The following is a 20,752-nucleotide window of genomic DNA, read 5'->3' as shown; positions in this document are numbered from 1 at the left end:
TAGTGTTGCTCATCTTGTTTTCTGATCAACAAAAGCACAATAAATAAAAAAAAATCATGGTTAGAACAATCAGTTCCCTGTTATGTGTGTCAAAGTCTCTTTAACTCTGAACTGATTCCTCTCTAGGTGATCTAGATCATAGAGAACTGATTCTTCTCTAACGGTTCTAGATCAGGGATAACTGATTCTTCTCTAGGTGTTCTAGATCATAGAGAACTGATTACTCTCTAACTGTTCTAGATCAGGGAGAGCTGATTCTTCTCTAACTGTTCTAGATCATAGAGAACTGATTCTTCTCTAACGGTTCTAGATCATAGAGAACTGATTACTCTCTAACTGTTCTAGATCAGGGAGAACTGATTCTTCTCTAACTGTTTACAGTGATGGTTTCTTGTCACATTTTCAAAATAGTGTGCTATGTACAAAATTAAAATATTTTTTAAATATTTTACTCATTATTCAATTCCACTCACCAAAACATGACCAGGACAAAACTTGTCTCACACACACACATACACACAGCCATGGGCACAATGATGCTGGCATCAGATTTTCATTTAGGTCTCAAATACATAAGGGTTTAACTTTAGACAATTAAAAACACACAGAGACATGAAAAACACCATACCATCAAAACACTTTCTATTTGGTTTATTAAATACACATATTCAGTAATCAGTTTAAATATGCTCAGTAAAAATGTATGTTTGAAGCACAGTTCTGGATGATAGCAGTTTCAAATCAAGTATACAGTACACCACAATAAAACAAAGTATAAAGCACTTGTGCACCACACAAAAAGAAAAAAAAAAAACACACATACAACCAAAGCCTTAGAATGTGTTTGGATCTGAAGTTCCTTCCTTTCACAGCTTGTGCAATGTGAGTCCCTTGCCACCAGTGCTCAGGTCCTCCAGGGCTACGCTGGACGTTTCTATGACAACGGGTCCATGAAGCATCACGTTGCCCCAGCGATGACAGATGCGAGCTGGTCACTATTGTGTGCGTATGTGTGTTTGCGTGTGTGTTTGCGTGTGTGTGTGTGTGTGTGTGTGTGTGTGTGTGTGTGTGTGTGTGTGTGTGTGTGTTTGTTTCAGAACTCGATTTCACACTCCATCACCAGACCTGAGCCAGCCTGGCTCTCAAGCACTGCAGGAAAGTAGACAAGTAGCAGCCATCCTACCACAGCTTATTCTCAGGCACACACACTCACACGACTCACGCGTGCGCGCACACACACACGACACAGAGAGGCAATGATTCAATGGCTGTGGTAGTCATTCATAGCTATCCTGAAACCATTCTGTGTGCATCTGTGAGTGTGAGATGTGACTAAAACGGTGTTGTCAGGTCTTTGCAATCGCAAAGAACATAATATCTCTCTCTCTTACACACACACACACACACACACACACACACACACACACACACACACACACACACACAAACACACAAACACACAAACACATTCAGAAACATTATTGCAGTATAATCAAACATCCATTCACACTCATTTCACATTCTACACATTGTTGCAGTATGGTCTCGTACACACACACACACACACACACAATCTAACTCTTCCCTCCGATGGACTGACAGCGCATCACCATGCGTGTAGAACATGAGTGGAGGTGTTTGAAACCAGGCTCAACTGCAGCATCACAACACATGAAATGGCCAATCCACTCCCATTCCCCTCATAACCACCCAATAATCACCTACAGCCTTTGGCCTCCAGAGAGGTTACCATGTGTGTGTGTGTGTGTGTGTGTGTGTGTGTGTGTGTGTGTGTGTGTGTGTGTGTGTGTGTGTGTGTGTGTGTGTGTGTGTGTGTGTGTGTGTGTGTGTGTGTGTGTGTGCGTGCGTGCGTGTGTGTTTGTGAGCTGCCGGTGGGCGTGGATGTCCAGAGATCACGCTGAGCCTGGCTTCTCTTTGGGCTCTTCCTCCTCCTCCTCCTCCTCCTCCTCGTCTCTCTCCGAGTTGCCCTCCCTCTGTTCCAGCTCAAAGTTCTGCAGAACAAGACAGCCACACACACACACACACACACACACACACACACACACACACACACACACACACACACAGAGGGTCAGGTAAGGTCAACGATATTGGGTTCTCTATGGCCGATTTTGACGCCGATCTACAGAAATCAAGGCAGCCAAGGGCAGGTAAAGTAATGCTGCCTATAATGACATTACACTGGGTTGCATTGCATAATGACATTATCACACTGGGATGCGTAGTATAATGACATTATCACACTGGGTTGCATTGCATAATGACATTATCACACTGGGATGCGTAGTATAATGAAATTATCACACTGGGATGCGTAGTATAATGACATTATCACACTGGGATGCGTAGTATAATGACGTTATCACACTGGGATGCGTAGTATAATGAAATTATCACACTGGGATGCGTAGTATAATGACGTTATCACACTGGGATGCGTAGTATAATGACATTATCACACTGGGATGCATTGCATAATGGAAATATTACACTGGGATGCGTTGCTTCCCCAGTGGCACTAATAGACTGTGTGGTGCAGTAACATTATTCAAACATACAATAACATTAATCAAAAACTGTTTCAACAGCTCAAACCTGCATATGCCACATCAAATAATAATAATAATATAGTAATAATAGTAGTAAGAAGAAGAAGAATTATTATCATCATCATCATCATCATCAATATCAAAGGAGATTAATTTTGAAAAAAAAAATCACCAAAATGCATAAACCTACTTAAAGGGAACTAACAACAACCTCTGGTCTATTTAGCTTAGGACCAAACAACAAGGTTGTTGTCAGATCAAAGTATATATTTTTACATTTCAAAGGGCTGTCATTTCAACACTATTAGTGATACTGACATGCAATTCAGAACTTTTCTACAAGTTTGGCAGGAGAACCTGTGAATGTTTAGCCAGACTGGATGATTTTATTGAGTGTGTGTGTGTGTGTGTGTGTGTGTGTGTGTGTGTGTGTGTGTGGGTGGGTGTGGGTGTGGGTGTGGGTGTGGGTGTGGGTGTGGGTGTGGGTGTGTGTGTGTGTGTGTGTAAGGCTCTCACCTCCAGTTCTCTCATGACCTCGTCCATGAAGTCACTGGAGTTCTGCTTGTAGTTCACCGCTCTGTGGATGGCATCTTTAAACGCCTGGAGGAGGGGTAAGAGAGTCATAAGGCATGAGTCCCCTCTCAGACGTGTGTGTGTGTGTGTGTGTGTGTGTGTGTGTGTGTAAGAGAGAGAGAGAGACAGCAGCTGTGACCATTCCTCACCTTGACCACGTTAGTCCCATCTGCTGCTGAAACGAAGTAGAAGGGCAGGCCCTGCTTCTTAGCAAAGTTAAAACTTCTCTGGGTCACCTTCAAGTCCGCTGCACACACACACAAACACACACACATAGTCAGAACAAATGAAAACTCATATCAGCAGAAGTGCCATCTCTCACTCACACACTCACACAAACACACACACACACACACACACACACACACACACACACACACACACACACACACACACACACACACACACACACACACACACACACACACACACACACACACACACACACACACACACACACACACACACACACACACACACACACACACACACTATTCTATACTATCCACTCAAAGCTTGCACCAAGGGCAGACCAGAGGCCCTGGCATATTTGGCTCAGACGACCCTCAAATCAGACTGGCACACCTAATTAAGTACAGAATCCTTGCATTACCCTTGAATATGCACATCTTTTTAACTAAGTGTCGTGGAGCGCTGAAAGTGGCCAATGTAGGCCTCACTTGCAATCTCTCTGACTCACTTGTGATCATGGGTAACCATGGAGCACACAATCCCCAGGTTCAAGTATAAATAGCAACTCTGAAAGAAGAGTCTCTGCTAGAATTCAAAGTATCATTTCAAATTGTTAACTTCATTTAAACTACGTATAATAATAATAATGATGATAATAATAATAATAATAATAATAATAATAATAACACATTTAATTATTTTTGCACTTTTCTACACACTCAAAGATGTGTTGTGGTTGTATACATAATATGTACAAACAAACAGACAAGGTACATAGACAAGGTTACCTCAACAGAGAAAAGTAAACACACAGGTGCATTGACAAAGCGGCATGGACACAGCCACTAGCCACTAGCCACTCACTCACCGTCTATCTTGTTGGCCACCACCAGGCAGGGAATCTCTGGCCTGTAGTCCCTCAGCTCCTTGTACCAGTTGGCCATGTTCCTGTAGGTGATCTTCCTCTGGACATCAAACACCTGACCACACACACACAAACACACACACACACACACACACACCTGTTGGTTATGATGTGGAGATGCGTGCGTGCGTGCGTGCGTGCGTGCGTGCGTGCGTGCGTGTGTGTGTAAGAGAGAGAGAGCAAGTATGAGAGGCGCATGTGCGACTGTCTCTCTCTCTCTCTCTCTGTGTGTGTGTGTGTGTGTGTGTGTGTGTGAGAGAGAGTGTGTGTGTGTGTGTATGGGGAAGGGGGTGTTGATTTACCATGATGCACGCGTGGGCCTTGTGGTAGTAGGATGGGTGCATGCTCTGGAACCGTTCCTGCCCTGCAGTGTCCCAGAAGTCTTTGGGCCATAAACAAACAGACAAACAATTTACTATTTTGATTGAGATATATTTTTTCTTCTTCTTCTTCTTCTTTTTTTTCAAAAACAAAAAAAACAAAACAAAATCTCACCAGTCCCAAATGATCTGACCTCACAAACGTAGACTACTGTTCCTTACAGATTACCACTTTATCTACAGAGCTGGAGATTGAATGCACACCTACCTACAAGGATGGTTTTCCCGTTGACTGTGGTAGTGTACTTGTACAAAGTCAGCGCATATGTGGACAGCTGTTGAGGTCGACTGAGATCTAGATTGAGGAAATCATAACTCTTGCCAGTAAACCTTAGCTATTGTGTAGTATGTTAAACAACAACTCTTTACCATTTCTTCTCTTCATTTATCACACCTATTGTGCATGAAAAGGATACTAGCCATCCATCAGGAATCTCTCCATCAACCTGAAACAACAAACAAGGGTAATCCGAGAGCTATATTAACAGCATGCCAAAGGTATGATTAGGACTTCTATAATAAAGATAAACCTGTGAAGAGGTCAGAAAATATCTGCATGCAGGAGGACACAACTGTTGGATACAGAGCACTCCCGTCTTACTTGGACTTCCCCACCGCGCTGTCCCCCAGACAGATGATCTTCACACACTCATCCGCATCATACTTCTCCAGGTCCAACTCCGGGAGCTCGCCCGCCTCTCCGGCCATCCTGCCGGACAAGCAACGCTCGGAGTCTCGCTGCCTCGCTGCCTGCAGCTGTTCTCTCTTGTGCTTACTGGCTTTTGAAGAGGATTATCCGGAGAGCCAAGCTAGCCTCTAATACTACTAGCAAGCTAGCAACCTACCTGTATGCTTTACTAGCTAAGTTGGCTTGCTATAATAGCTAAGTTAACGTTATTGATCTAGTAACGTAACGTAACTGACAGATAACGTTAAGCAAGCTAGCTAACGCTACTGCAGGAATTGCTGCAGAGTGCCGTATTGCTTTTAATTCAGCATTCTAAGCTTAATTCACTTATCGATCAAACCAATGCGCGTTATCTTAGGTTGAATCAAACTTTCATATTCTGATCACAGACAAAGTTAGCTCAAATCTAAATCTGCTAATTTTAGCAAGTGGTAGCTCGCTAGCTATCATAGCTACCTAAGTACAAGATATTACCTTTGCCTAATTCACTGCCCCTCCGTTGATGAACAACAGTACAAATGAATCGGAAGCTCGATGTAATCTGGCTTGGGTAAAAACAGAAATTAACGAATCCATGTGTTTTTGTATCAAGCTAAAGAAAGCCGACATCTCCTAACACTCTGGACAACATTCTTGTTCCTATGCAACGCACAGACGCTTAAAACGAAGGACCCAACTGACTGAATAGTTGTCCATGACTTTGCCTGAAACAAACAAGCTGACAGCTGAAGTTGACACCTGTTGCAAAAAGTGTTTCATTTTATTTCCATGATAAATTTGTCAAAAATATGATCGGTGACATATTCTGTAATTTCAACCAAAGGATATATATATAGACCTATATAGGTGTTTTCACATGTAACCTATAAATGTAGTGGCTTTATAATGATATTCCAGGGCAATGAACACACGGGTACCAGTGAGCCAAGCTTTATTCCTACAGTAACTGTATTCAATATAACATAATCCAGCTCTATTCAGCAGGCACGGCGGTGATGAGTGGGGCGATAAACTCCGAGTGGCGGATCCCAAACGAGAAGCTCGGGGCTTTGCCTCTAGTGAAGGTCACCTGGGGCGAGAAGAACAGATATTAGAATGAGTGTGCGTCTCCGTGTACAGTATGTGTGTGTGTGTGTGTGTGTGTGTGTGTACATAAATATGCGTGTTCGTACGTGTGTGTGCACTCATGCTCTACCTGCTCTGGATGGTGAGCTCCAGGTCCAGGCTTCGTGGTGGTGTCTCCAGGCATGGCGTTGCGACCGATCATGCTGTACTGCGGGGCCTTGTGTGTGTATGTGCAGGGGTCCACCACCCTGTAGGACCCTGGGCCTGGCGTCTAGCAAAGCACGTACAACAGAGTCATGAATTCAGAGTATCTGGAGTCTACTCAGAGTTGGGGTGAGTTGGTTGTTTCCAGTGTCAGAGTATTGTACAAAAGAACATTAGGAAATATGACTCTTTTCCCCACAGAATCGTCCCTTAAAGGTGAAATCTGAGTGAAACCCACCTTCTGCAGATCCTCATGGAAGCTGCCGATCTTACTGCGGCCGGTGAGCGAGAATGTCGGAGCGGACGTCTTGTTCACAGTCGTGGGGCCCAGCACGGGGGGAAGCATGTAGGCAGCGGGCCCTTTGTGAACGAGAGTGACAGACACACTGTGTTTAGTTTCATTCACTCTGTTCTAAATCACCGCTGTTGACTATTCTCTCTAGTTACATGCAACACATTCTTCATTCTCTGAGGTTTATATGACACAGGGTGTGTTGATGATGTGTTATTTCTGATCAGACTTCATTCATAATGGCAGTGTGTGAGGTGTTAGGGCGATGGGTACAGTACCTGGGGTCTGATCGTTTCTGAACCCCCTGGTGCGTGCAGACAGTGAGTAGGCTGGAGCCGAGAGGTACGCCATCTTTCCAGATTTCTCAGGAAAGTATCGGCCTGGAAACAGAGAACAGAGAACAGCAGTTATTTCGAATTGTTCTTATTTTGTGTACCATTCCTGATGTGGGGTAATGTGACTGTCTCTGTCCCACCTGGCCCAGGTGTTTGGAACAATTGAGGGTCCTTGCGGCGGCTGTAGAGCGAGTATGCCGGAGTGCCGTCTCGGCCCACGCGAGTGATGTTGGACGGCACCAGGTAGCCCGGGCCAGGTGAGCAGTCGTTGCTAAACAGGCGGTGTCGGGTGCCAAAACTGAAGGCGGGGCCTTTCAGCTTCCGTGGGTCATGCTGGTTAAGACCTACCCAACACAAAACAGAGGACTGTCATTAGCTTCGGAAATGAAACTGTCTTAGAGGGGTTGCCCTTATGAGAAGTTCTGTAAGAACTTACCTGTGGCCCCAGGAAGGGCATATTTGGGCCCAGGGCTGCTGTAGAAGGCTGCGATAGGCCCCCTGGGCTTATGTGGCCTCCAGGCACCGACCCACACATCATCTACAGTCATGATTGATCTAGAGGGAGAGAGAGGAAGAACAGTCCATGTACACAGGCTGCACTGCACGGAATAGTGGAATTAAAACTGATTAGAGTTGTAGCGGTGCACTATCAGAGGCTGGGCTATGTATGCTACTTACCTCGGGTGTAAATGACGAGCAAGTGCAGCTGAGCTTCGAGTGCTCAAGATTTTAAAGGGTCGAAAGTGACTACTTTTGCGTCATAATACTAAGTTCCAAAGTTAAGTTCCCCTGTCGCGTCACATCTCCTAGCAACGTGTCTGGTGCGCGAGTCAAGTGTAGACTGCATCAAAGCCATCAACCTGCAGAACTTACCAAGTTGTGGTTGTGGTTGACAGCAAACCAGTTATATTTGTTATGTTTAAACACACAAACACCTGGTATAATTTGAGCCCATCTGAGAATGCCCTGAACCGCAGTAGCCCACATGAGCTAACCACTGTGATAGCAATTGAAGACGTGGAAAAACAAGGAGACACGCTAATTCGATGTGAATCCATTTTCAGAATAGGTCGAATTAAAAATAACCGTTCAAATGACCTTGACATTTTTAAGGTACCTACCAAAGTAGAAGATTAAATCAGGATCTTACTCCCACGACGCACCGCCGTCTGAACACCTGCACGTGTGAAAAACTGTGATTGTTTATAACTTTTCCTTTGGTTCACTATGACAACGTTGTCATAGTTACGTCCTCCGTTCAGTGATTTCGACATAGTTCTAGAACTAGAATCTAGAGCCTAGGCTAGTCTAGAACTACTTCCCCAAACTTCAGTCATAATTTATGAATCATTAACTATTCTTGCCCTGATAATAACCGTGAAAACTGTTACCAAAAGAAATTGCTTTTACAATCTGGCTCTGCTGAATCATTATTCATCTACAAGGTATAACGTTCAACCAGACAACCAGACACAACACATTAAGCCATGTTCAGATGTAAAAAGGTTTTATTTATTCTCCAAAGTAGCCCAAGCTATAATTTAAAAAAAATGCAGCGAAATTCTCAAGTGTTTTCAACCATTTTTTACCACTAAATGTTAATGTCCCTTCCCTTAACCAGGCCTTAGGGTGTGGGAAGTGTTAAGCTATGACTTTGATGGACCATGTGTGTTGGTGAGTGTATCTGCCCCGGTATGTGAGTGTGTGTTGTAGTGAAGAGTCTTGACCAGGAGCTGTTCTCTCATCGAGTTCTTGAGTATCTGGAGCAACTTCCCAGAGTTGTCAATCTCCTGAGGAGGGTGCTAGTGGACAAGAAAAGAGCAGAGGAGAGAGACAAGTGGAGTTTTTAAGAAATACTGTAGCCGAGAGAGAGAGAGAGAGAGAGAGAGAGAGAGAGAGATTCACAGTTATACTTACCCTGGTTAGAGTTCTCACAAGATGATGTAGCACGCTGTCCTCCTGCTTTGGACACAGGCTGGTGACCTGAGCGATGCAGCGCAGTAGGCAAGAGATGGTGGAGCGCTGGCTCTACATGACAAACACATGCGCAGGACAGTGAGATATGTACATATATATATATATATATGGAATATGGAATATATATGCAAACGAAGACCATTGTGATTATGCTGAACCAGCAATATATCTGACAACAGCTTCTATGGCTGCATCTTACCTTCTGTAAGAATTTAAGGGGGTTCTGATTTGTCTGGTGCGAAATCAACTCCTTTACATCTCTTGCACTCAGAACAGGCTCCTACCCAAAAAGAGAGGATGATTTAGTAAAATCAGCCTCTGCACAGTGAGATTACACACACACACACACAATGAGTGAGTGATCTGTGAGTAAATCAGGGCCTACAGATGACCTCTGACCTTGAGGCGTTCTAACCAGGTCCACAGGAGATGGACGAGTACTTTAGGGTCGGTTTCTATGGCAACGGTAGCCCAGCCGCACACATTCTTGTTGAGTTCATCCTGGGGATGGGGAGAGATATCACAGGTGCATTAGACGGGGAGAGTTGAACTATGACATTTATATCGCTCAGAAGACAGAGAGAGGAAGGGAGGGATAGAGAGATAGGGAGGGAGGGACAGAGAGCGACAGAGAGAGTGAGTGAAAGGTATGTAAAGAAAGAGGGAGGTTGAGAGAGAGATGGATGGAGAGAGAAAGGAGACAGGGAGGGACGGAATGAGAGTGAAGAAAATGCAAGAAAATGGAGCTATCAGTTACAGTTAAATATATTATTTCCATTGTTTATATTTATGTCAACAGACAACAAATAAAAGTTTAAAGCAGATGACCGTCTCCCTCAGTGGGTGTAAGAATATTTCCTTGAAGATGTTGAGTTGTCAGTAATCTCTACCAGACTTAAAATACAGGTCAGGGGTGATTTCCCATCATCCCCCTGGAGTATCTCACCTGCAACACGACCACTCTGGCGAGCACTGTGTCCTCGGGAAGCTGCTGTCGCGCCATCGCCCGGGCAACCGCCCTCGCTATGGACGCCTGGTTGTTTTTCCGCTGATTCCTCGGCAGCTGTGAGGAGAAGTCATCAGTTAGACACGCGGGTCTCCATTAAACCCCTGCCTGCACTGCAGACACTCAACGGATACAGAGGCAACATGGTGCCGGGATTAGCTCTAAGAGCTCTTTGGTAAGGCCACTGTTGTGGATCTCTTTGATAGGGCCACTACCGTGGGCGGCTGTCGTGGCCACATCCCGCATTACGGGGGATAATAAGGGGTGTGCGGCTACTCCAAAGCCTGGCTTAGCCTCCATATCGCCCCCAGGTGCACATTTGGAGCACAGAGGGGTGAGCACTCTCTACGCCTGCAATATGGAATCATTCATTCATTCATTCACTCAAATCTCCATTCATTCATCTAATATGACAGTGATCAACATCTATTCATCCATCAATAAATTCATAATTCAATTGTTCATCCGTTCATCCAGTCTGCCCTTTGTCTATCTATCCATCATCCCACTGACCCAGCATCCCTCCATCCCAGCTCCAGGCTTCGTACGAGTGGACGTACGTTTTCCCAAAGTGCAGGGCCTGGTGGACATACCTCCTTGGTGGAGTTGTGCTTGGACAGAGTGGGGGGTTTCTTCATCTTGCATTTGGGCCTCTTTGCAATGACGCCGTTATACAGCATTGGAGTGTAGGGCCGATACGCGGCCAGTCTCTCCACTTCCTGGTTCCACTGCTCCTTGGTCAGTGCATTGAGGGGTGGGGGTGGGACTGGAGTCTTCATGTCCTGCAGGTCACACATGAGCTCGAGGTTGTCTCGCTGATTGTCCACCAACCAGACGAAGTCTTCATCCTTCAGGAGAAAACATAATGCACTGCTAAATGCGATGGGGTTTTTTATGCAACAGTGTTGACAGTGAGTGCTAAGGGTTTTTACACATCAACAATGTTGGCCGTGATTGGCTGTCTAATGTCTCACCTCACTGAACGTGACTTTGATACAACGTGACTTCTGTACATCACTGAGACTGATGTGGGTAGGGGGTGTGTGTCCAGTGTGATGTTGATGTGTGTGTCTATTCCCCAGTGTGATGTGGGTAAAGGGTGATGTGTGTGTGTGATGTGTGTGTGTGTGTGTGTGTGTGTGTTTGTGTGTGTCTAACCTCCAGGGTGATCTTGTACAGGTCTCCCTCGCTGTAGCAGCGCTTGTTGACCAGCACCTCCCTCTTCCTCTGCAGGAAGCCGAAGGGCTCGTCCCACGAGGTCACGGAGCCCGTGGAGGACGAGCGCCGCAGGCCCCTCTCGTCCAGCAGCAGCGGCAGGAACTTCTTCTTCACCAGCGTGTCCTTCACCGTCCGCTGGAGAGACAAGATGAGCGTCCGCCTGTCCAGCTCCTCCTGCACCTGTGCAGGTATCTCTGCGTTAGTGTGGCTCAGCTGTGAGAGTGGGGCATTCTGGGAGTTTTTGAGATTATTAACTGGCTCAGTGAAAAAGGAGTTTTCTGACATTTAAGCTATGATATCAAATAGCCCTTCCAAAATCAGCACATAGAATAAGCGTTTACAGATCTCACTTGCTTTAGTATCCACATATCAAAACTCCTCAAACTTTAGAATGAGGACTTCAGAAAGTTACGTGAGCTGATAATAGACAACACTACACACTGAATTGTGAGGAATGGCACTGGTATTCTACACTGTTGTTCTGACCAGGAACACTGCTCTTTTCATCAGTTGCCTGATGCATTGGCTATCTCCTTTGTGCTAAATGGGTACCTCAGTGCTAAACGGGTAGATCAGTGCTAAACGGGTAGCTCAGTGCTAAACGGGTACCTCAGTGTTAAACGGGTAGCACAGTGCCAAACGGGTAGCTCAGTGCTAAACGGGTAGATCAGTCCTAAACGGGTAGATCAGTGCTAAACGGGTAGCTCAGTGCTAAACGGGTAGATCAGTGCTAAATGGGTAGCTCAGTGCTAAACGGGTAGCTCAGTGCTAAATGGGTAGCTCAGTGCTAAACGGGTAGCTCAGTGCTAAACAGGTACCCAGTGCTAAATGGGTAGCTCAGTGCTAAATGGGTAGATCAGTGCTAAACGGGTACCTCCCTGGCACCAAAATGGGTACCCAGTGCATAGAGAATTGACGAAAAAGGGGATACATTGTGTTTCTTGTGTGAGTGACCCTGAGTAACCCTGAGTGACCCTGAGTGACCCCGTGACCTTTACAGACTCTCCCCGTTTCAGACCTCTGACCTCATCAGGGCTCTCGTTGCCCAGGGCGATGGCGGTGAGCTGGCAGCAGAGCAGGTGCAGGATCTTGGGCGTGTGCGCGAGGAGCCGGGCCTCCTGGCCGTGGAGCAGCAGCCCCTGGCGCTGCAGGTACTGGCCCAGGCTGAAGGGGTTGCCGTGGCGCAGTGTCAGGCACGGGTACTGCAGCAGCTGGCTGCCCAGGAGGCGGGCGAAGTCGAACACCAGGCTGATCTGGGAGCGCGTCTGGATGGAGCGCGGACGCTTGATGCGCACGTAGTGCACCGCCTCGCTGGCGCTGATGTGCAGGGTGTACACCAGGTAGCACGCGATCAGCACGCCTGTCACACACACACACACACACACACACACGAGAGTAGGAAACATGCTATGAGCACACCTGTTACACACACATACACACAAGAGCACAGGTAATACACTATCAGCACACCTATCACACACACACACACACACACACACACACACGCATGAGACCAGGTAACAAAGTACACCACCTCACTGGTGCTGATGTGCAGGGTGTACACCAGGTAGCACGCGATCAGCACGCCTGTCTCACACACACACACACACACACACACACACGAGAGCAGGAAACATGCTATGAGCGCACCTGTTACACACACATACACACAAGAGCACAGGTAATACACTATAAGCACACCTATCACACACACACACACACACACACACACACACACACGAGACCAGGTAACACGCTATGAGCACATCTGTCTCAGCAGTGATTGGCAGGGAGGTTTGAGTTTCTTCATTGGTGGACTTAGATCAGGTCTCCATTTGTTATTGCTATTGACAAAAGCTGTGACTGGTTAATAATGGAGAAACTAACCTGATTGATGATATGAGAGATCAGTGCTGGAATATCGGCTTTGGTTACCACACAACTAGTAACGTGCTATCAACACACACACACTCGTTCTCACACACACACACACACTCGCACCAGCTTTGGTTGGACGTATGAACCATTCGACTTGCCTGTCCGGCCGAGTCCAGCGTGGCAATGCACAGCCACCTTCCCCTCCCTCACAGCAAACGCTAGGACCTTCACCGCGTCCAGCATCCCCACCAGAGACGACACCCCGAAGTCCGGCATGCCAAAGTTGTAGAAGTAGACTAGGACAGAGAACACAGTTAGCAAGTGAGTGAGTTTGTGTGTGTGTGTGTGTGGGGGGGGGGGGGGGGGGGGGGTTGATGATGATTGGTTTAGAAAGGATGCCCTGTTTTACACTATGCAGCCTTCTTTTGCCACAGAAGTGTCAGTTGTACATTGGATGAGAAGTAGACTATGACAGAAACACAGTTAGCCAGTGAGTCTCTGTGGAAGTCTTTAGAGTGTGTGTCTGAAGGACATCCATATGCTACAGGTCTAATACGATGTGTTTGATTAGGCTGTGCTTGTGTGTGTGTGTGTGTGTGTGTGTGTGTGTGTGTGTGTGTGTGTGTGTGTGTGTGTGTGTGTGTGTGTGTGTGTGTGTGTGTGTATGTGTGTGTGTGTGTGTGTCTGTGTTTGGGATACACTGGTGTGTATGTGTGTGTCTTACTCTGGTTTTCCATGTAGGTCTGTAAGCAGGTGAAGTCTGTGTTTGGGATGTGCTGGTGTGATTCAGTGTGTGTGTGTGTGTGTGTGTGTGTGTGTGTTACTGTGTATGTCTATGTCTTACTCTGGTTGTCCATGAAGGTCTGAGGTGAGTAGGTGAAGCCACTAAGTTCTAGGCCTGGCCCACAGTGGGCGTGTTCCCCTGGTAACTGCATGTTGATGAGGGACTTGATGTTCAGGCTGCGGAACACATCAGCATCACCGTGACCACACAAAGAACACAACAGCATCACCGTGACAACACGCAGAACACACAACTGCACAGGGATCATAAACACTCAGGGTCCAAAGGTCATGGGAGGTCCACACAGCGCTGCGGTAACCTGCGTAGTGGTCAGCAATAAGTTCCATTCCACTGCAGAACATGATGGTCAATCAACTATGTTTATGTGGCCAGTTTGGTCAACCGGAGAACTAAACTGAAATATTAATCTTAATGAATTTGAGGCCAGAATCCATAGTATTTAGATGAGCATGAGTAAGGTATGTCTGTAGTTTTGTGAATATGTTTTGTTAATATTATCCCAGTGGTGATGAATGTCAGGACATATATTCAAGCAGAGTAAGTCACAAAGAGTGTGTGTGTGTGTGTGTGTGTGTGTGTGTGTGTGTGTGTGTGTGTGTGTGTGTGTGTGTGTGTGTGTGTGTGTGTGTGTGTGTGTGTGTGTGTGTGTGTGTGTGTGTAGAAGAGGATACTCACTCCTGAAACTGGTCTATGATGTTGTACTTCATAATGAGGTGAGTAGATGGCCTCGCCATGGCAACAATGTCCTCTGTCACCCTTTTGGAAAACAGAGAGAATTCTGGATGAACAACCACAGAGTGTGTGTGTGTACACTCTGTGTGCAATACTACACTGGTTACCCTACTACTAGACCCAAAGCCACGCTTAACTGTTAACCTGGAAGTACAGTGGTCCCTACCATGAGGAGAAGAGGCCCTTGATGACTTGCTGGCTTTGCTTCCAGCAGACGGGCCCCTCGTAGCGGCACTCTCGGCCGCCGCAGGCCAGCAGGCAGATGATCTTCGGGGGGATGGCCCTCACCAGACGCTCCCTCGCCTGGGAATAGGACGGGCGAGGCACGGGGACGTTGGTGGTCATGGTCATACTCACACACACACACACACACTCCGCCGGGGAGACGAGGAGGAGAGGAGAACAGTCAGTCGGACAGAGGAGAGGAGGAGTGGGAGGAGAGGAGAAGCGAGGAGGTACGCAGAGATGGGAGAAGCGAGGGAGAGATGAGAGGAGAGTAGAGGAGCACAGGAGCAAAGGAGAGAAGTGAGGAGAGGAGAGGGTTTTTGAGAAGATTAGAAGATTTAGCAGAAACTCATCTCTGGCGTGAAGAGAGACCTGTGCAGAGGAGGGGAAATGAGCAGAAACAAAGGTAGTGAGTGAAACTAATTATCTACAACATGACAACCAAGGCAGACCAAACATACACATCTACAGTATATACCATGACAACCTGGGCAGACCTAACATACACATCTACCATGACAACCAGGGGATACCAAACATACACATCTATACCGAGGGCGGGCAGATCCAATGTACATTTCTATACTATGAAAACCAGGGCAGATCCAATGTACACTTCTATACCATGACAACCATGGCATATCCAATGTTCACTTCTACTGTATACCATGACAACCAGTGCAGACCAAACATACTGTACCATGACAACCAGGGCAGATCTGCTGTGATGCTATATTACTAGCAAGCCTATATCAGAATGTCCAGTGACTATATGCACAGTCATTGATGAACACATAATGCACATGTTTGTCTGGACAGTTCAGTTGACCAGTCAATCACTGGGCCAAATGACAACAGGTGTTAGCATACTAAGCAGGTAGCCCACATTACTGAATCAGAGGCCTAGCCTGCTAATCAGGTAGCCCATATTACTGAGCCAGAGGCCTAGCCTGCTAATCAGGGTGGATTTATAGAACACTCAACCGCATGGTACAAGGAATCCAACAATTCAAACAGAATATACGTGTAAAAGTTGCTGTCAAATTAGAAATCAAATGTTAATTTTGACATCAAATCCTACTTCGGACTACAGCCTGACTACCATACTGGGTCTACAGAGGCTACAGTTCTGTACTGCTCGCCACGACGTATCAGATCACTACTGAAATCTCACCTCACTGTGTAAAGCCCTCACTAAAATGGGCGCTTTTACTCATTGGCCAACAGCTTTCTGTAATACTACAAATCACTGTCTACTCCTTGACCAACTGAATAACACAATGAGTTGTTTAAGTAGGCTAGTGCTGTTGCGTGTCTGTGTGTGTCAACAGTCACTTTTATTGTCTCGTGGACAGGCTAGTCAAAGGCTACATCTCTTTGCACTGTGTACCTGAATTCATCTGTGTGTGTGTGTGTGTGTATGTGTGTGTGTGTGTGTGTGTTTGTCCACGCTACATTCCTCGTTATGAGTGTGTCTCCTTGCAACTGCCCCTGTTCGTGTGTGTGTACCAAATATTTACTCCTGTGTGTGTGTCCTGGCCACTGACCTCTCAGTGTGTGTCCATCCTGTTTCATATTTCTGCTGTGTGTATGTGTGTGTGTGTGTGTGTGTGTGTGTGTGTGTGTGTGTGTGTGCGTTCTTCTAGCCACTCACCTGTTCATGTGTGTATCATGCATGTTTCTTCTGTGTTCAGCTTGGAAATTCAGGCCTCGTGGCATCCTGCTCGGAATGTGTGTGTTTGTGTGTGTGTGTGTGTGTGTGTGTTTGTGTGTGTGTGTCCCTTCTGCGTCTGAGTGTGTGTTGCAGAGTGTGCACATCGTGGCTCTGACCCATCTGTGGGTGCTTAAGCCTTATTAGCTGTCATAAGCGCTGCCCAATACACACATTCACACATCACAGTAAGCTGCGTTATATAAGCCCATGCAAGCACAATGGCGCTGACGCTGATCAGGACAGCACACACACACACACACACACACACACACACATACTCATCACCGTCAGAGGGTGGCAGAAGGAAGATAAGAGATGTATTTCTTTAATTATCATTTTTATTATGGGGAGTTCACGTGTGGCCCTGTCAGGCATGACATACAGCTGGACAGACGTGGTCAGCACAGAGAGCAGCCCGTCTGTCCTCACAGCAAAACGCACAAACACATGAAGCTGCTATAATGCTGGCCGAATGGCAACGCCATGACAAGTTCCCATCCACACAACCAAGTAAAAGAGGTTGTCCAATAGATTCAAGAGCAAATAGTCACTGCAGACACTGTTCTGTGTTCTCTGTGCTATATTCGAGTTTACATACATGTGTGGCAGTCATGTATTGGTTCATGCGCATTAATATATGCGTCACAAATGTACACTGTAAAAAAAAAATCAGTAAAAAAACGGTAAAAGGCACGGCAGCAAAAGTTGCCAACCAGTTACCGTAAAATTATGGTAAAATACCATACAAGAAATTGCCGTAAAACTATGGCTTTCCCCCGTGTATATTGACCGTAATTTTACGGCCAAATTGCAGTAAAATTACAATGAAATTGTGTGAATTTACTACAATTGGCCGTGAAATTAGAGTCAATATACACGGGGAAAAGCCATAATTTTACGGCAATTCCTTGTATGGTATTTCACCATAAATTTACGGTAACTGGTTGGCAACTTTTGCTGCCGTGCCTTTGACCGTTTTTTTAGCTTTTTTTTTTTTTTACGGGGAAGATTTTTTTTTTGCTGCTGTACATTTTAATGTGTTTTTTACTCTTATTTTAGATATGTTACATACATGATCAAACATATACCATAATAAAAAACAACATCATAACAATACACCATCAGTTAGTTCCAACAGTTATACGTTTATTCTAACATCAAATGAGGCATTGCATTTCTACAGTTTCCCACTAATTTACAGTGCATTGTAAAACAAAATATCCCTCAACATGTTTGAGAAGAACGATGACTTGAAACTACTTCAACCATTCTTGTTGTGACAACTTAAAACTTTTTTGTAGCTATTCAGTTCATTTCAGGAAAATGATTGCCTTAAACCTTTTAATTTGGTTTTAACACATTAAACTCATCTAAACAGTTTATTTAGGTGCTAAAAACTCATGACTGAATAAATTCATTCAATATGAAACTATGTGATTGAACAGTTTTAGGCAATGCAAGCCAAATTATAATTATTAAGGCAATCTACAAAACCTGTTAACTTCACTCCAGATCATTTGTAGCTTGGGTTTGAACTGCTTTCTCCCATCATTGAAATTGAAGACCATATCCTGAATGAACTAAATGAAACCACTTTTGCTCGGTGTAGCTCAAGAAGGAGTGCACAGATCAACCCATTATTAAGACAATCAGAAACATGTCCCAACCCCTACAATTGAGTGGAATATTATGTGCTTTTAAAAAAAGAAGAGCCTAAAAATACACCAAGATTCAATGTCAAACTCAAAAGCAAAAGCCAGCATATTGTTCAGGAGAGGGTGCTCAATAAAGTTTAAGTAGACAATGGAGGCCCCTCTTCAACTTCTGGACCTTACTTGATCAACAGGACGTTCTCATACAGTATCTTACATTCAAGAGTAGTGGTGTCCACGGCGCCTATGACAGCAGTGGTAAGATATCTGTTGGAAGCAATAAAATGTAGACACAAACTTCAGAATTAGGATTTTACAACCACACAAATGAACGGTCTCAGACAGATTGTGCAAGGGCCTATTTAGACAGCAAACATGGCGACTGCGTGTCAGCTGCATTACCTGTCCATTTTGATTTTGCCACCGATGTAAACAGGTTAGAGCATGCATACTGCCTGCGTGATACACATGTCTCAGATGTGTCTTGAACCACACTGAAAACATGTGTATTCTAGAAATAGGACTGCTGCGTATTTTTCAAGCAATACGCAAATGTGTGAAAAACATTCCCATTCAAAAGAGACAGTCAAAAGATGCTTTAATAGGCAGACTGCCTGCAACAACGCTACATCTGAGACATTTCTGGTATTAATGCACAGATAAAACACAATGCAGCAGCCACGAAACAGACACGCAATGCACATGCCATGTTGAAGGTCTGAATGGGCGCTAAAATACCTTGTCTAATACACTGACGCTCACCTGTCATAGATAGTTATTGCAACTTGCAAGTTCTGTGGACTGTACAACTCTTCCAAACTCCTCCTCATTCCTTTGTTCGCCTCATCTCCATGAATGATCTGCTTTCAATATGTGATTGAGAGACAGATGCCATATGCAAGAGAACAATACAATTACACAAAATACCAACCAATATGAATGACATTACTCTTTGATAAAACAAACATAATAGCATTTTATACAAGTAATTTAAGAATGCAATACATATGTGTAACTTAACATTATTAAGAAAAATACTGCAAGTATTTTAGATAAAATGGTGTGTTGACTTACATAGCCATTAGATCCCAGGTACTTTCGTTGTTAGCACTTATTCTGCTCATATTCTACATTGGAGGGACAGAAGAATAAACATTAGGTCGTTGAATAAAGCTGTATTATACAAACAGACCTCTACCTATTTTTCTCTGTATTGCATGAAGCACATTACAGCAACAATGAAATGATAAACTGGTTAACATAGACAACAAAATAATGTTCACATAAACATAATGATGCTTACCAGATTGTTTAATCTGCGGTTACCACAACAAGCCATTCTGGAAACGTTTAGCTGCTAATAGCCCGATGCTAAAAATGATGTGCTATGCTAGTTAGCTAAACAATGCCTAGTTGGGTTATACAAATACAAGGACAAAGATAGGTAAAGCACACAACAGAGTCTTCCTCCTTAATCTTAATTATGATAGTCATGCATTATTGAAGGCATGTGAACACCCTTTGAAATATCAAAATTGATGGCTTTCATGAGCTAGCACTAGGTTGTTAGCAGCAGCTAACCTGCTACTTATCGATATAATGTTAGCTAGCAATCATTTGCAGTTGACAGTTTTATTACCACCCTAATTTCCTTACATTTTTACTCAACCTTACCTCTGGATAGCTGTGCCTCCTCTTTCACAAAGATTATTCCATCCTGCACACGTGTTTCTCAGACTTCAAAAGCTCCTCTGTTGAAAGTTGCTGCATCACTTCACTTGGTGAGCGAGTGCCGTGAAGAAAAAAGTAACGGTCGTTCAAGCGAACTCCCTTTCCCCTCCCCCAACAACATTTTGAATGAAACGTGAGGGCCAGCCAATCAAATTGCAGTTATGCTAATGAGCAAAGTCATCACTCAAAATAAATAAATAAAAATGGTGCCAATAAGATAAACGTGATTTGTTAGACTTTTTATGCTTGGATTTTGTGACCACTAGTGAGAAATAGATGCTGTACATTAGTTTGAAAAGCAGTATTTGTAATCCCAAAACACGTTTGAAATGCTGTTTGAGCCTATACCATAACATTAGCAAGTTAGCAGTCATGGTTAAAAAACTAAAACAAATTTCACAGTATTTTTACACTGATTACTACTAAATAAAAAGTCCAAACCATTTTAAAATGCTACAATTGTGTTAAAAAACGGTGGATTCTTCTCATTTAAACATTAAAGACCTTGTCCGTACTTTTACGGCAGTCTTCTTGAAAAAGCTGATTTTACCGTATTTTACAGGTATATTCTCTTATTATTAAAAATAGAG

General features: G+C 44.7%; 3 protein-coding genes and 1 long non-coding RNA gene across 8 annotated transcripts; all 4 read right to left on the bottom strand.

The window, feature by feature from the left end:
* Positions 1–651: 651 nt before the first annotated feature.
* On the bottom strand, positions 652–5,964 carry rabl2 (RAB, member of RAS oncogene family-like 2). Its single transcript, XM_062547072.1, has 8 exons — positions 5,242–5,964; positions 5,057–5,086; positions 4,849–4,928; positions 4,563–4,642; positions 4,204–4,315; positions 3,293–3,390; positions 3,087–3,170; positions 652–2,012 (listed from the first exon to the last, which is right to left on the bottom strand). Exons 1-8 carry the CDS (start codon positions 5,346–5,348, stop codon positions 1,914–1,916), a joined length of 690 nt encoding a protein of 229 aa, XP_062403056.1. The 5' UTR covers positions 5,349–5,964; the 3' UTR covers positions 652–1,913.
* Positions 5,965–6,242: 278 nt separating this feature from the next.
* cimap1b (ciliary microtubule associated protein 1B) lies at positions 6,243–8,453 on the bottom strand. 2 transcript variants are annotated; one of them, XM_062547380.1, is made up of 7 exons: positions 8,346–8,453; positions 7,661–7,779; positions 7,365–7,568; positions 7,168–7,269; positions 6,836–6,957; positions 6,524–6,664; positions 6,243–6,397 (listed from the first exon to the last, which is right to left on the bottom strand). In XM_062547380.1, the coding sequence occupies exons 2-7, from the start codon at positions 7,770–7,772 to the stop codon at positions 6,302–6,304; spliced, it is 777 nt and encodes a 258-aa protein (XP_062403364.1). In that variant the 5' UTR covers positions 7,773–7,779; positions 8,346–8,453; the 3' UTR covers positions 6,243–6,301. The 2 variants fall into 2 exon arrangements, with proteins under 2 accessions (XP_062403364.1, XP_062403365.1); XM_062547381.1 differs by lacking the exon at positions 8,346–8,453 and adding an exon at positions 7,903–8,028.
* A 417-nt stretch (positions 8,454–8,870) lies between these two features.
* Positions 8,871–15,185, bottom strand: zgc:77752 (uncharacterized protein LOC393862 homolog). Its single transcript, XM_062546482.1, has 12 exons — positions 15,007–15,185; positions 14,784–14,864; positions 14,148–14,263; positions 13,462–13,599; positions 12,451–12,785; positions 11,366–11,605; positions 10,801–11,055; positions 10,148–10,264; positions 9,601–9,702; positions 9,401–9,481; positions 9,142–9,252; positions 8,871–9,026 (listed from the first exon to the last, which is right to left on the bottom strand). The coding sequence occupies exons 1-12, from the start codon at positions 15,183–15,185 to the stop codon at positions 8,871–8,873; spliced, it is 1,911 nt and encodes a 636-aa protein (XP_062402466.1).
* Positions 15,186–17,754: 2,569 nt separating this feature from the next.
* LOC134094730 (uncharacterized) lies at positions 17,755–20,282 on the bottom strand. Of its 4 annotated transcripts, XR_009940480.1 has the most exons (5): positions 20,106–20,282; positions 19,735–19,840; positions 19,506–19,558; positions 19,194–19,291; positions 17,756–18,698 (listed from the first exon to the last, which is right to left on the bottom strand). It is a non-coding gene; the product is annotated as an uncharacterized LOC134094730 (long non-coding RNA). The 4 variants fall into 4 exon arrangements; XR_009940478.1 differs by having other exon boundaries at positions 17,755–18,698; positions 19,506–19,840; XR_009940479.1 differs by having other exon boundaries at positions 17,758–18,698; positions 19,735–20,282.
* Between the last annotated feature and the right edge of the window lie 470 nt (positions 20,283–20,752).

Source organism: Sardina pilchardus, chromosome 10 (genome assembly GCF_963854185.1).
Source record: "Sardina pilchardus chromosome 10, fSarPil1.1, whole genome shotgun sequence".
Classification (NCBI taxonomy): domain Eukaryota; kingdom Metazoa; phylum Chordata; class Actinopteri; order Clupeiformes; family Clupeidae; genus Sardina; species Sardina pilchardus.
Note: the sequence above shows the minus strand (reverse complement) of the source record. Positions and strands in the feature narration are given on the sequence as shown.

Bases quoted from the DNA above. Each gene is read 5' to 3' on its own strand.
- zgc:77752 (XM_062546482.1), bottom strand. From the start codon at position 15,185: ATGACCACCAACGTCCCCGTGCCTCGCCCGTCCTATTCCCAGGCGAGG. The intron at 11,056-11,365 runs GTTAGACACACA...TTTCTCCTGAAG, and splicing joins TGTACAAGATCACCCTGGAG to GATGAAGACTTCGTCTGGTT. The intron at 9,703-10,147 runs GTGAGATACTCC...CCCCATCCCCAG, and splicing joins CCAGAGTGGTCGTGTTGCAG to GATGAACTCAACAAGAATGT.
- cimap1b (XM_062547380.1), bottom strand. From the start codon at position 7,772: ATGACTGTAGATGATGTGTGGGTCGGTGCCTGGAGGCCACATAAGCCC. The intron at 7,569-7,660 runs GTAAGTTCTTAC...TGTGTTGGGTAG, and splicing joins TGCCCTTCCTGGGGCCACAG to GTCTTAACCAGCATGACCCA. The intron at 7,270-7,364 runs GTGGGACAGAGA...CTCTGTTTCCAG, and splicing joins GTTCCAAACACCTGGGCCAG to GCCGATACTTTCCTGAGAAA.
- rabl2 (XM_062547072.1), bottom strand. From the start codon at position 5,348: ATGGCCGGAGAGGCGGGCGAGCTCCCGGAGTTGGACCTGGAGAAGTAT. The intron at 4,316-4,562 runs GTAAATCAACAC...GTGTGTGGTCAG, and splicing joins AGGCCCACGCGTGCATCATG to GTGTTTGATGTCCAGAGGAA. The intron at 3,171-3,292 runs GTGAGGAATGGT...CCCCTCCTCCAG, and splicing joins ATGGGACTAACGTGGTCAAG to GCGTTTAAAGATGCCATCCA.